At 43.1% G+C, this 16,083-nt stretch overlaps 1 protein-coding gene across 1 annotated transcript; it reads left to right on the plus strand.

The window, feature by feature from the left end:
- The first annotated feature begins 219 nt into the window (after positions 1-219).
- Positions 220-10,614, plus strand: LOC109469029 (zinc finger and BTB domain-containing protein 17-like). Its single transcript, XM_019767420.1, is given in 9 exon segments — positions 220-361; positions 2,664-2,726; positions 4,294-4,346; positions 7,031-7,145; positions 7,687-7,801; positions 8,252-8,423; positions 8,808-8,964; positions 9,175-10,267; positions 10,270-10,614. Coding segments are annotated over 6 exon segments (1,890 nt in total). The 5' UTR covers positions 220-361; positions 2,664-2,726; positions 4,294-4,346; positions 7,031-7,055; the 3' UTR covers positions 10,533-10,614.
- Positions 10,615-16,083: the final 5,469 nt, after the last annotated feature.

Consider the following 16,083-nt stretch of genomic DNA (forward strand, 5'->3'; position numbering starts at 1 on the left):
TTGGTATGTTACCTGAAACAAAGTCGGATTACTGGGAAATTATTTAACCTACATTCTTACACTTTTCATCCTTTCATCTTGCTGTTTTTTCAGATGTAAAATTAAATTTTTTCCCAGCAAATATCACAAGTAAGGCTTACGGGCTTGAGCGAAAGACAATGTTTTAGAGTTCAGCTTTTTGCTCCCAAAGCATCCCCCCTGCAAAGCGAATGGCACCTTCCGAACCAACATGGCCGCCGAAGAGAACTGAAGATGTCTGCATCGATGTCAATGTCAACATTCTGTGTCAACAAGATATTCTGTCGACTACTGCAGATTCTACGGCGAGAATTCAGGCAACAACTGACACCTTAAACGGACGGTAGGTAGCTCTTTTCAACTGTGTAAACAAAACGCCGGTTTCGCTTACGGTGTGCGAGAATTCCTGCATTTTTCAGAATGATTTATTTCTTAAATACACATATAAACGCCCACGTATCTCTTTCTTCATCTCGGTGAATTTTTATGTTCTTAGTTCTAGACAGATGATATTTCATAGATCATTTTGACATAGTGTGAAAGTATAGATCTGTGATCGCCGAGGGTGTCAGAAATGTTTAGGAAAGAAAGTTGCGTTGCCAGTTTTGAAAGCTAGGGGGCGGACCGTTGTATGTGCGTGTGTTTGTGTGGTTTTGTGCTAGAAATAATCAAATGAGTTTCAGTACAGTTTATTTTCAGGTCAACTATTTCTGTCGATTTCTTTTTACGTCTTATGTAATTTTTTTTCACTGCAAGCTGATAATAATGAATGGTCCCCACCCCCAGTAATGGATGGTCCCCAGCCATCCCTTTTGTAGTGTACAAATGTACTGTCCCTAAGTGCAGCTTTCCACATCTGTTTGAGATATGGTGGAAGCCATCTGAAAGTTGTTGGTGGCTCCCCCTTTCTTGTGAGGTAGCCCACTACACAGGGACAGCTAACAGTAATGAACAGTCCCCAGTTATTCTCTACCATCAAGTAACGTCTAATGTACCACCCCCATGTGTAGTTTTCATCAGAAGTATTCTTATCTGTACATGTAACTAATGTTTGTGAGAGTACTGACTGTGATGACTACCATTTGGTACAACTAACACAGCGTACCTTAATGAAGTAGTTAGTGGACAGTCCCTAGTATTTCCTTTCCCCAGTGTATAATGTACCATCCCCAGTTGTAGTTTTCATCATCAGTTTTCTCATCTAGATTGTAAATGTAACGTTATATGATAGTAACCGACTCTGACAGCTACAATTTTTCACGACTATCCATATTAACGAAGAACTGCTAGCCAGCGTTAATGAACAGTCCCCAGCTCCTTTCCTGCACCTTTCAGCCCAGGTAATTTGATCACCCCCTTACTAATTACATTTTATACAGCAGGGGGCACAGCGCACAGGGGTTTTATGTTGCACACATGCAAACAAAAGAGGTAACAAAATCCCTGCAGCATATCCGATTCCGCAGGGGCCATGTATAAACTAGGTACTGCAGAGAGATACTCAAACTGCGGGGCGCGGATCCAAAGACCGTCTTATTTCTAAATTCTTCACAAATTCCAGGTGTCGTCTTCTTACTTCAGTCTCTTGTACAAGACCTGAGGGTAAGCCAGGTGGTATTTTTGACTTCTCAAGACTTAATCTCTAAGGGATATCTTGTTTCAAATCTCAGACATCTTGCTACTGGTGGGTTGAGGTACAGAGAAACATTTAGGTCACAACAGTTATGTGGTAAAGCTACAGTCTCATATCTCCTGTATGGTACCTCATTGATGTAATATGCTTAACTTTTACTTGCTTCAGCCTGTGAGTATTAGACTTGGAGGTCAAGTAGATTGTCAAGAAGGTCAAGAAACGGTGGTCTGTGCTTGTAACTGGGGGGCGACTTTCAAGGTCGTTTCTGTTGACTTTCATCTCTGCAGTCTTGAACCTTAAATTGTATTCAGTATCTGTTGTCAAACTTATTGCCTACCTTGTTAAGTTATTACCTTTACCAAGATGATGTTTTCGGTGCCACTTGTGTGTGTGTGCATCTGTGGGGGCCCGCATGCCCTTTTCCGTAGAGCGTAATCGGACGTTATAATTCTACGTAGAGCGTAGATGGGCCGCTCTAATTCAGCGTAGAGCGTAATTGGCGCATTTTGTGTAGAGCGCATATGATGTTTTAATTGCACGTAATGCATTGTAGTCACTAGGAATTTATCGTAAAGTGTAATCGAGGCGTTTCCTGAATTCAGCGTAATACGTAACCGGCTCTCAAAATTTAACGTAGAGCGTTGTCGGGACCCCCCATGCAGGCCCTCATCTGTGTGTTTGCCTGTGGACTCGTGAAGTCATGAATGTACCTTTATGATATTTGGTCTAGGTATGTCATCATCATCATAGGTAGCTAGGTAGGTGTCAGTAAAACGAGGAACAGGTTTGATTATGGGCCACCTGATGGCTTCGTATGGTACTGCACTTTTTATATTTCATCATTTATAGATTGTGACAACTGACAATGCAAGTTCTCATATTTTTGGTCTATGTTGATATTAGTATTACGATACATGTTCATTACTTCTTTACTTGGACTATTAGTAATAGTATTACATTTTGTGAAAAGTGTATGAATGTCAGATAGAGTCAGTTTTCAAATCTGTTTCAGACTCCAACCTTGACAAGAGGCTCAGTTGCTGGTGTCATACATGGACAGAAACCAACCTGCAAGGTACAAGTATGCTACCCACATTGATTTTGTCTTTAAAGGCATCCTATGCGATTTTAGGGCAGCAAAACTGGACATATTCTGAATAAGGCAATCTTGTGATATTGACACATACTGCGTCACATTAGCACATTTGAGTCAGTATTTCATACTAGTACTTTGGGCTTTTAAAACTGCAGAAACAAGCCCAAAGATGATTCTGGGTGGTACCTTAAAAATCAACCCAGTGCCCTTTCAGTAAGCATTTTTCATCAGAATTTTGGGATTTTTTGCTCCATGCATTGGGATAGTGTGGTTTCAACTGTAGACAAGATAAATGACTAGAATATCGGCTTTGAAAAATCGGGTTTTCAAGCCATAAAAAAAACATTTTGATGGTTTGCCATTCACACCCACACTGACAGTGAAATTTTGTCTGGGCAGTGTAACAAGTGGGTATATCAAAATTAATGATATCCAGATGCTATTTTGACTGTTTTTAAACCTTAATGTATCACCTGTACGTGTTTGAGTCTATCATATCACTTTAATCATCCTTATTAATCCGTCCCCCAGTTTGTCAGTAATGTACCCCAGCTATCCTCCTAACACAGTGTCACAAGTAGTTAACTGAAACATTATTCTTCCTTCAACAGTGCTTCAGCTAGCTGGTTTTGGGTTGCCTTGTTGTAAATACGTGAGGGCCTGCATGGGTGGGTGGGGGGTGGGGGTGGGACGGCAACGTTCTACGATACATTTTGAGCGCCGGCTACGTATTACGCTACTGTAGCGATTACCCTTTTCGATAAATTCCAAGTGGTTACAATGCATTCCGTATAATTAAAACTCGAATTACGCTCTACGCAAAATGCTACATTACGCTCTACGTTGAATTAAAGCGGTCCGTCTATGCTCTACGTAGAATAAAATCGGCTGATTACGCTAGATATGGAAAAGGGCATGCGAGCCCCCGTTTTGGGTTGCCTTGTTGTAAATAGGTGGAACCCTGGATATCATGTGGGTATCATATTCCAGCTTAGTGTCTAGGCAAACAGGAATAACAACAGAGTCTTTCCATCACGTTTCTATCAACACTAACTAGCTATAGTGCAGCCTGGTGACCATTTTCTATGGGCTTTTGCTTTGGAGTGTTTCCTCTCTGGTTTGTTGGTACAGGGTCTTTCTAAAAGACGCGACATAAGTGAAAGATCTAGCCTTCACTTGGCAATAGGGCACACTTTTAAGGGGGCCCACGTGCCCTTTTCTGTAGAGCATAGTCGGCCGTTTTAATTCTACATAGAGCGTAGACGGACCGCTCTAATTCAAAGTAGTGCATTTTGCGTAGAGCGTAATTCGACGTTTTATTTTACGTCATGCGTTGTAGCTACCCGTAATTTATTGTAAAGTGTAATGGGGGAGGCGTAATACATAGCCAGCTCTCAAGATTTAGCGTAAGGCGTTGTCGGGCCCTCTTTTAAGCACTGAAGACATTGGGGAGCCACGGCGATTTTTATGGATTGTTTGAATGTGTAATGTAGATACATGTATTTAGAATTGGGATTTCTAACTGTAGTTATTATGTCTTTTTCAGGGGATGTTATGAAGAAGAGAGACAGTGTAGTCTGGTTACAGCTTTAATAGAAGGTTTGTCCTATGCTAGCATCTCTTTGATAGTCTGAGTACCATCCTGGTTAGGCCACACCAATTCAATTTGTTGGTTCTTGGATTTTTTCAGAAAAAAATAAGAAGCGACAGTGCATACTAGTATAGAGGCGAATCCGAGAACCAACGTTAACAAATTAAATTGGTCTGGCCTTAGTTTGTGTCCACTCTCAAAGTCGCTACAGACCAAGCAAGGCTTTTGCTGCATAACAAGCTAGGATAAGGAAGATGTACCACACTGTAACTGATTTGAACATTTTGGTTGTAGTTCATCCCTATTTTGCATACAGTAATCCAGGATGTATAAAAGCCTTACATGTATATATATTTAGATTTTTTTTTTTTAACAAATCTTTATTCAACAGAACAAAAGAGCGTACAAAATGATATAGCATAAGAGTACACACACACTGAATTACATAAAAACATTCTACCCAGTCGATATATTTGCTAAAATCCCCCATTTTTTGTAATGACTGATCATATTGTTTTGTTTTCATGCGATAGGTTTAGGATAGGTTTAGGATTCATCTGTACTTGTCGTGGATGTCTTACTTTAAGCAATGTCTTAAAAGTACGCCTTAGATGATGTATGTCCTAGTTACCTGATACCATTGAGACTACAGGTGATGATATATTAGATATGCTGGCAGTTAATGCCTCATTTAGCAACAGGCAACCTTGCCTTGATCCCATTCAGAGGCAGTTTGACTTGCCTTGTCAGAGCTCATTACTGTAATTCCGGATTTTTTCACGGTACTTTTATGTTCACGGTTTTCACAGTGACTTATTAGTACTGTTAATAAATAAATTGCTGACTTTTCTTTATCCTGCACCTGCAGTCACCGTGAAAATATACAGTAGTTCCATTTTTTTCTAATTTTTTACCTTGATTTTGATAATTTTTGTTCAAAAAATCTTCCAACACCCCACCCCCTGTGAACTGTCCCTGGAGAGCAGCATTCAAACCCCTCCCCCAGTCTCACTGATGTGAAATGATCCTCCCCTATACCTCTTGTTAACGCATGCATTCTAGCACTTTGGCATATAATGTTCAATATGGGCATAAGAAATACCAACCCACCCTCAGTGAACTGTCCCTGGAGAGCAGCATTCATACCCCTCCCCCAGTCTCACTGATGTGAAATGATCCTTCCCCAACCTCCTGTTAATGCATGTTCATGTATTCTAGCACTTTGGCATATAATGTTCAACATGGGGGCAATAGATACCAACCCATCCTTCCAGCCTCTTTGAACTGTCCCTGGGGAGCAGGATTCGAACCCTCCCCTAGTAATACTGATGTGAAATGATCCTCCCCTAGCCTGATGTGAAATGATCCTCCCCTAGCCCCCTGGGAATGCAGGTATTCCGGCACCTTTCCAATAGTAGGAGTCCAGACAGCTCCAATCATCCCTATTGAGACTGGGGGGCCCAGTAGGGTCAGGTTTCCATCTGTCTGCACTGCAGGAGCCCAGCTGGACCCTGGAAGGGCCAGTGAAAATCACTGCACGGGTTGCCAGACCCTGGCTAGAGAAAATACTGACATAACTGAGGGCCTGCATGAGGGCGTCCCCACAACACTCTACGCTAAATTTTTGAGAGCCTCCCATTACGCTTAATGATTAATTCATTGTGTAGAATTAAAATGGCAGATTACGCTCTACGCAAAATGAGCCAATTACGCTCTACGTTGAATTGGAGCGGTCTGTCTACGCTCTACGTAGAATTAAAATGGCAGATTACGCTCTACAGGAAAGGGCATACATATGAATCATATATGGTAAGATTTTCAGAGCCAAGGAGCTAGCCTGTATACTGCCCCTGGCAACAGTCTGCTACCCAGGCAATGCTGGTTATAAGGTTTCAAGACTGTTGACAGTGGAAATTTGTATGTTTTGATTCAGCAGTAGGAGAAAAGGAGCTTTTAATAATCCAACACTTGGTTTAGAGGGCACTGTGAAAACATGAAAATAAAACCACTGTGAGCAATTCAAGATTTGCAAAGATACAATGTCAACACAAGGCCTTTTGGCCCCTTAGGGGCAACCAATAGATGAAATAAGTTGTGCAAAGCTCATCACACAAAAGCAGTTGAAATGTTTTTCCAAGATGATTCATGCAAGATATACAGATTGAGAACACTTGACTAATGCTCCATTTACTTCAGTGTCAGTGACCTGTGCTGTGTGGTATCATTTCAGGCTGAAGTGTTTTAAAAGTCAACCATCCTGGAGATAGAAAAAAACGGACAAAACTCCCCTAAACCATTTTAAAGAAAACCTAACAGTGAAGCTTAAAAAAACGTTGAGTGTTGACATGTACAATCCTCAACTTTAATCGATGCTTTTTCAGTTTGACTGCAGTGTAGCTTTGCTACATTGTACAGCTCATGTTTGCATTCAAGCACACTGGGGCCCAGGGCACCCCTATTCTTCTTAATAAGTGTGTTGGGTTCTTTTACATGCAGAGGTTTGACGCTTAAGTCTAATGCCTTAGAATACACAGGGCATAGGCTTTATTGTACCATCCAAAACAACTGCAATGAATTCCCCTATATACAATGTAAATATACTACTTTTTAAATGCTAGTATTAAAGTATGGACATGTCATGCTAGTTATTGCAACTTCTTAATGAAGATATTTCTTATCTTCTGCACTACAGAAACCAAGTAAGACGTTGCTCCAAGATGAAGGATTTTTCCGAACATTGTCAGGAGGTTCTCCGTCGCCTGAACAGCCAACGACTGAACAGCCAGCTGTGTGACATCACAATAAAGGTGAGTAGTTATATTAGCAGTGCTACATTTGGAACAGAAGGTCATGAGTTTGAAGCCTGGTTGTTGTTTAGCCTAGGTACCATCCAGGTAGGTGTAGGTCCGCTCCCACAGTTGCTACTGGTACTTGACTGTGGGAGCAGACGTAAACTAACCAGGATGGTACCCAGGCTAGGCTGTTGTTGCTTACCCTTCTTGCTTGCTTGTGGAAAGGGTTATTGTCCTTAGTATCCCAGTCCCAAATGTCATGCAATCATTGTACAAAAGAAGTTATCCATGTGTTCTGCGAATACAGACAGAAATGGCTGTCTTTTATTAGATTTAGTTGCTTCTGCCACATCCTGCTTCTGTATCTGTATCAGGTATAGCTGGTATAACTGCCCTTCAGCGTAACACACCAGCTTAAAAATTCTTTAAAAAATGCATGAAAATTCTACAGCAACGAAATTGTGACAAAAAGTGCCATTGTGAATCTTAACCAATATCCATAAGAAGATTCTCAATTAGCTAAACATGAGACATATTTCCTTCCTGTACTGACCAGGTGGAGGGACATGAGTTCTCGGTACACCGGGCGATCCTGGCGGCCTGCAGCGACTACTTCCTGGACCTCTTCACTTTCCCCATGGGGGAGAAACTGGACACAGTGGAACTCCCATGTGAGACCAGCTTTTCATTTGCTTGTCAAGTTGTTTGTGATACATATAGTTTCTGTTGCTGTTGTTGATAATTTTAATTTTCATGATTTGTGCTGTTATGGTTATCAGGTATGAAGAAGAACTTTATTGTAACATGACAATTGTAACAGGCAACTTGTACTTACATGTACATGTACTTGGAAGTTGAACTGTTGCTAATACCTAATGATTTTACGAGTATAATCAAATTGTATTAGGAAGAAGATCGTTAGATTCTGTGACTAATTATGATTAAGACTTGAGTCCAGGAGTTATTGTATACTAGTACTTTTGAAATAAGTTTCTGACTGATAACACAAGAATTCACAGTGGACATATAGTTCTGCAAACAGGTCCATATGCATTTTTCCCAGAATGGGAACTCTTGCTACTGCGAACATAAAGTGAATTACAGTATTTGTTTTCTACCAGGTGTGACCCACAAGGGGCTGGCGCCAATTATCGAGTACGCGTACACGGCCAGTCTACCTCTGACCAACGACAACGTGATTGACGTGATCTCTGCCGCCAGCCGTCTGCACATGTGTGACATCATTGATGAGTGTTCTGTCTACCTAAAAGAGAGCTGGCCTGAGCGGGGAAGGTATGTTTGTTTGTTTGTTTGTTTTCAAAACTGGTAAACAGTCCGAACAGGTGATCTCACACAGGGAAGGTCTCTTGATTTTGTGGGTTCTTTAACTCTAGAAGGGTGGCTCTTAAAACAGGACCTACACTTAATGTTCCATACAAGAGGATGTCCCTAACTGAAGCTACAGTCCGTACTCATTTTTGCCTGAGTCAAGTGAGGAATAGTCCTTCCCAAATGCACAACATCTTGGTCTCCTATAGGGATTCGAACCCAGAACCTCTCAGATCACCATATACATGTACCATGCACAGTACCAAGTCTGTTCCAATAATATGGTCTCACATATCTGTTTTGCATTCCATTATGTATGACATGGTATCATACCTGTGTTTCTCCCAGGTCAGCCCACATTCTCTCGGCCATGGCCAACCGGACAAAGCAGAGCCCAACCAGCCAGATGATCCAGAACCAGCATCTGCACATGCTCCTGTCCTCAGATAAAACCAGTCCGACTAGACCAGACAAGACCAGTCCTAACCAGGTGGAGGTCTTGCAGGTCGGTGCTGTTTTTAATTTTCTGTTTTTACTTTTTTTTATTAAAGAGAACATGAAGCAATTGCAAAGAGCATCAGTTTTTGGGTTCTCTGTATCTCATGCAAGTATCTTGTCACATTTTAAGTTCTTTTCCCAAGTAGTTTGTACAATGACACATTCTATAGACCAAGTTTGACGTCAGTTTTATTTTCTCCTGTGTTTGCCCCTTCAGGTTGATAAGCATGGCCAGGTGAGCATCTCCCGTAGCGGCCTCCAAGATAACAGTCCACCTACCCTCCAGACAGGACCGGACACCAGACCACACGGCTTCAGCATCATGGAGGGAGAACCCCGCACCAAGCGGCTCCGCAAAGCCAGGCACCCACTTCCCAGTCATTCCATCCTCCGACAGAGTTTCGGGGCGGCGAATTCCTCCGAGGCATCCGCCATCGCCGCTCCAGAGCAGCCGTCTTCGTCCAGGGACGGGGACAACAGTCTGGAGGACGACACGTCGACAGCTCTTAGTCCCCCCGTTGTCATCAAACAGGAGCCTCCGGATGAGTTTGATCTGACGTCTAGAAGATCTCTCGGCGAGCCTGACAGTCAAGGGGGCAATGACGCTCCAGTTGTGGAAGAGAACGTGGAAAGGCGATATTCCATCCAGTTCGAGTCATTCCATAGCCCGCCGGGTTCGGACGCGGATATGTTTCTCCTGCCTGACAGTAACATGCAGGCTCGGCCGTCGTCGAGCGCTGCCGCGGTCTTCAAGTCCGAGCAGCATGAAACGGTCACGTTACACGAAGACACCGGCGACAACAGCAACTCCAACTCGATGGACAGCTCCGCGCTCGATCTAACGGCCACGCAGCGCGCTCACAGTCCGCACTTCTCCAAAACCGAAGAAGAGTACAACGTTGAAGAGGAGGAAATGGGAGAGGTTTCGAGCACAGAGGTTGACGATGTGGGGCAGCCTATATGGATCCAGAAGCCCCAGGACTGTACGAACTGTGGACGAACATTTGCAGACGACGAGGTCCTCCGTCAGCACTTGGAGAGCTGTAGCCCTGACAAGCCGTTCCGCTGCCCCATCTGTAACTACGCCTTCAAGAAGCCCACGCAGCTCAACGCTCACATGAGGGGCCACTCGGAGCAGGAGAGAATGGCACGCTCCCTCATCAAGTGCAAACTGTGCGACGCTAAGTTCACGTCCCAAGGTTACCTGAGTCGGCACATGAAGTCCCACTCCGCGTTCCGTCCTCATCTGTGTAAGGTTTGCGGCGCGCATTTCTCCGCGAGCGCGAACTTGCTGCTCCACATGCGCATGCACGAGGGCGCAGCCCGTACAAGTGCGACCTTTGCAACGCCCGATACATGCGTCCGGGCGACCTCTCCAAACACGTGCGCTTGTTCCACAAGGAGAAGCCGTTCCAGTGTGCCGCCTGCTCAGAGTCCTTCAGCTACCAAATCTGTCTGGAGATGCACGTGTTACGGTACCACACGCCCATGCACATTCCGGACGAAAGTAGCGAACACGACGAAAACAACTCCACCATTGGAAGCGGCGAAGAGAACGCTAAAGAAGAGACTTAATATCAATCTTCTCCCTCTAAGAAAATTGTCTCTATAAATAATGTATGATCACAAATGATAAATAAAGTCCCCTCTAACAAAAATTGTAAATGAAACTTGCTAAAAATTCCCCTTCCCCCCAAAAATGTATAAAAATTACAATCCTTGGTGATGTACCCTGTATAGTAGCATACATGTATCTGTCGAAATGTTTAAGTTGAATTGATCCTTTCCACACCCTTTGGTGTATATGGCAGTGCCCATCACTGTATAGCCCTTGGGCCACACAGTTTTGCAACCACTGCAACAATGGCTAGTCCACTGTTATATCTGTTCACATACATGTACATTACCTTGTCTACATACTGCTTCCTATAAAATATGGTAGTGCCCTTAGAATAGGCATGTAAATTGTATACTTGCAAAGCTGTCTGTTATTCTGATATTTTTTGCATTTGCACTCAAATCGAACTGACTTGGAGAGAGTGGGGAAACTTGAGAATAGAAGCTATAAGCTAGTTAACTGTCCACTGTATGAATAAGCATCTTTTCTAAATACTCGTACTACTATTTGTATTTCTAATTTAAATCAAAAGGTTCGACATTAAATTTTATATTGTACATGTATGCTTTGCTAGCTTATAGAAAATTCTTAAGAAATTGTATTCTTTTATTTGCAGCCTTGAGATTTAATCTATACGCTATATAGTTTTTACTTTAAAAGTGACCATAATGTACATTCCTTTGTGTTGTATTTGTAAATGTACATAGTATCAAATATACATGTAATCCCATTAAAAATTGTATCTGTAACATGTAACAGATTATAGATTTGGTCACTTACCATCAGAGAGTGGTTTGAAGAAAGAAAAAGTAAAGACAATCTAAACTTAATTGGCTTTTTCCTTAATTTTTTGATATCATTATACACTGTTTGCGTGTTTGTTTGTTTGTTATCAGTTTTTTTTTCCCAATTTGTTCCAACTCCTACCTGGCCTGAAGGAATCTACATGAACTCCCAATACCAAGGCAAGTACTGTCCTTATCATATACACTGTGTTTAAAGCATTTCTGAGTTTTATAATATTATAACAGTGAACCAAACTACATGTGCAGTTCAATGGATACAAAATGATCCAGTGCAATGGAAAGCCACTAGGGGGCCCAAAGTTAATATTCTAAAGCGGTATACTGACCAAAGAAGGTCCAAAACACAGGTCTACACGTCCAAAGCAATAGTCAACCATTGGATTACATTGTCATTTTCTCGCCTTGTAGGTGAAGTAATGGCCCAGTAGCGAGCACAAAGCGCCACCGTGCGAAACCCATGTGAACTGCAGTTTCGCAAACGCCCATGACGTCACAGTCGCTACTCGTACCACAACAACACCCGGTACTTTCCAACGGTTTCGAACGGGCGATCTCTTCCGGGTTTCGGGGTTCTTTTTCGAGGGCGTAGAAAGCGCTGTTTGTGCGAAACCGTGCGGGTTGTACGGACGCGTTCACCAGTGGACGAACATTTTGCGCATCTTGTGGTTGTCTTTCTACCTTGAATTAACAGTCAGAACAGGTAAGTAAGATTTGGGACGGTCTGTTCTAAGGTCTACGTTTGTATCATTCGGCTATTGCGTCATGTATTGGATCTAAATCAGTGAAGGCGAAACTGTGCACGATACTTTTAAAAAATTACTCTTCAACCAAAGATTTGATGTAATCTCCAAGCAGATCCTAGGGTGGCATAAGCCAGTATCAAATTGGCCAGGCAGTATATCCAGTGGCGTATTGGACCCTCTCTGGCCAATGGTTACTGCTTGGCCAATTTTATACTCTCTTATGCATATGCCATCCTAGGATCTGCTTGGAGAATATGCTTCATGTGTTTTAGGAATGTTTGGTAACTTTCTGGCAAATGGATACAGCCTGGCCAATTTGATACTGTATAACAGCCACCAAGGCATCTGCTTGGAGATTACATTTGTACTTAAAACTCTGATATCGGCATCTGTAAGTTCTTACCCAGCAAGTATGTTTTGTGTAGACCTGGAAATGCCTGTACATGAACTTGCATTTGCAAAAGCTATATAGCATTCTTTCAAGTAAACTACATTGTAGTACTATGATTTGCGTGGTAACCTTTGACGTAAGGGTCATACGAAACCAGGTTATAGATCAATAGATGTGTTTTTTTCCGCTTTGTCAATATTTGACCGATTTGTAACCGGTACCGAAACTTTCCCCATATCGATGTTCGAGTATATATATATATATAACTCCAGTTTCTCTCTTTTAACCTCCATTCAACAGGAACAGAAATCAGAAGCAAATGATCAGCCGCAACAGTAATGCGTTGTCAGGACTCCGAACTCCCGACCGTTGCCAGGGCTCATACCAATCAGCCCTTCGGCACAAGGGCCATCATATCCCCGAAGAAAATTTGACTCGGAGCCCATGAAGACCCAAAGCTTCAAGTAAAACGTTGGGCCTAGTTGGACAGGCGTGGTAGAAGATTATAGTGGCATCGAAAACTTCATCCATGCAGCTGTACTCTACACAGAGACAGGATCACAACTATGACTGAATCATACTGTACCCTGTGTCAGGCGCCTTTCTCGAGCGCCCAGGCAGCGAAAGAACATTTCGCCGGAAAGCGTCACTTGAAGAACCTAGAAAAGCTTCGTATGATGCCTCCCTCGACGGAAGCATGGTCCGCAACCACAAGAGGTGCGTTCCAATCCAAAACAACGCAATCTCAACAACAATCTGAAACTCGACAAAACTCAAGTTATTGTGACTTGTGCAAAGCACCCTTTTCAAGTATTGAAGCCGCCAGACAGCACTATGCAGGTAAGAGACACATTCAAGATGGTAGTAAAGCAGCAGATATTTCCAGCAATCGCTAGCAACGTGGCTGGAATGGTGAGAAAAACCACAACAACACAGTCGGCATCACAAGTCGGAGACTCAAGCCAAGAAAAACAACGACCAACAACGTCTGGCCGTGACACTATGGCCGCCGCCAGTACTAGTTTGTTATCAGTAAATGATACTTCATCGTCAAAGCCAAATACCAAAACAGATCCTCAATACAAGAGACTCAATACAAGAGACTTAAAACAAGAAAAACAACGACCAACAACGTCTGGCAGTGACTCCATAGCCACCACTGGTACTAGTTTGTTATCAGCAAATGATACTTCATCGTCAAAGCCAAATACCGAAACAGATCACTTGACACATTCAGAGAAAATTGATCAAACAGCAAACGACCAACAGTCTCCAAGTGCTCACGGGGTCAGCACACATACTGTTGGGGTACGTCATGGAGCTAGAAGTCCATGGGTACGTACAGTCGATTCCAGCAGTTCTGTTCTCTCACAGTCCTTCTCTGAGGAAGATGCTTACTTCTGTAAGACCTGTTCGATGCCTCTGTCGGGTCCGGTACCTGCAAAACAGCACTACTCTGGCCGAACTCACAGGAAAAGGACTCAAACTGCAAGTTGTTCTTCCCAACGTTTGGGTATTTTAGACAAAGGCGGTCAAAGTAACAGTAGGCAAGATCTAGACTTGGAGTCAAGCAGAAAAGAAGTTGAGAAGACAACTTTCTGCGGCGTATGTAATGTCCCCCTGTCCGGACCACAGCCGGCCATGCAGCACTACTCCGGCCGGGCGCACAAACGGAAACTCGAGCTGCTGAGGAAAGGGGAGCTTCCAATGATCCCGTTGCCATGGCAACGCCATTCTACAGGTAAAGCTTCATCTAAAGAAGAAGATTCGGGAGTATCGATGAGCGATGGCTTACAGGAAGAGACAAATAAGCGACGGGAAGAGTCTAAAGAAACAACGTTAAAATCCTCCAACACAACGGAAGAAAAATGTAGCCCATTTTCAAAATCATCTGATATTGGGATGGACCAATCGGAACGCAGATCAGTATCGGGAGGTCAAATGGACCAATCAGAAAGGAGATCAGCATCAAAGGGTCAAATGGACCAATCAGAACGGAGATCATCATCAGTGGGTCAAACGGACCAATCAGTGCGAAGACCAGCATCGGGAGTTCCATTGGACCAATCAAAACAGAGATCAGCATCGATATCAGGAGGTCACATAGACCAATCAGAATGGAGATCGGCTTCACAGGATCAGTCTTCCTCATCGACGTTAACGTCATCATCCTGGTCATCACCGTTTAAGTTTGGGCAAACACGAGCTCCTTCTGAGGTCCCGTTTGTGAGACCAGATTGTCGTCGTTACAGCCGTTCCGTGTCTGCACCTACAGCCGGCCACAAGTCACAACTTCACAGGATGCTGCCTACATCAAGGCTGGCGTGTAACTTCCAAACCCAGATGGCACCTCCAATTACAGGGGAGAGAACGGCCCAACCTGGAACGTTAGGTGCGGGCTTTCAGCCAAAATCATCCAGTTCCACAGTCTGTGAAGAGAAAGATACCCAGTCTGTGGCCGTTCTACCGTTTGTGTCCAGGCAGTGGTCAGTTCCAGTGGTGATGGAGGATACGCCTTGCGAGAAAACGTTTTTGAAGACATCTCCTACACTGAGCAACACAGAAGACCATAAACCCTTCAAAACACATTGTCCTAGCACCAACGATATGCTACGACACAAGGCTATCAGTTTAGAAGATGATACAACGATAGACAACCAACAAAGGCCACAGAAAGGGAACACAATAGTTGATGATTTTAGATCTTCTGTTGGACAGGGTGCAGATGCATCGACTAGTGAGCAAATAGCGAAGAACTGCCAAGAGATGAGGGATGCTCGTGGAAAGATAGAGGATTTTCTCATCAATAGCCGGTCAGATCGAGGTGCACCAAAAGGTTTGCCAAAAGAGCCTCCTAGCGAATGTTCTTCTACAAAAACGACAGAGAGAGAAACACCCCCAACACATGGACCTGCACAGGCTATAACGAACACCACAAGCCCTGAAGAGCCTTTGTTCTTCTGTGATATCTGCAAACTTTCAATGTCTGGGCCAAGACCTCTCTTTGACCATTACAATGGCGCAAAACATAAGAAGAAGTTGAAAATTCTTGCACTTTTAAACCCCGAAAACACAACTGGAACGTCGAATTCCTCCGAAATTCAAAGCAACGGGCCTTTAGCAATGGCTTGTGGCAATTTGCCAACAGCTCCAAGTGATAATATGACTTCTACAGCTAACAAAACACACAATAAGGACTTGGATATTAAGTACACGTCAACAAGTATGTTTTCGTCCATGGCTTTAATGAAGCAAATTTCTGAGCAAATTGCTAGAACTCCAGAAGAGAAAGAAGAATTATTGTCAGATGTAACAGTCATACCATGTTCACAACCAGTGCATTTAAAGTGAAAAATACGTACTGATTTTTTTGTTACTAGCTCTCTATTAATAGCGAAAGCTGGCATCAATGTTAATTGCAATAAACTAAGGCTAATTAATTTCATCTATTTCAAGTGTTGCCATCATCCGATTCCAGAGTAATGCCAATTTTCGTCGTTGCAAATATCTAATAATACGGTGCTAGTTTTTAATAATAGCAATGTCGGTGTCACTATATTATGTATAC

This window comes from Branchiostoma belcheri, unplaced genomic scaffold (genome assembly GCF_001625305.1).
Source record: "Branchiostoma belcheri isolate BF01 breed outbred unplaced genomic scaffold, Haploidv18h27 scaffold2, whole genome shotgun sequence".
NCBI classification, from domain to species: Eukaryota; Metazoa; Chordata; class Leptocardii; order Amphioxiformes; family Branchiostomatidae; genus Branchiostoma; species Branchiostoma belcheri.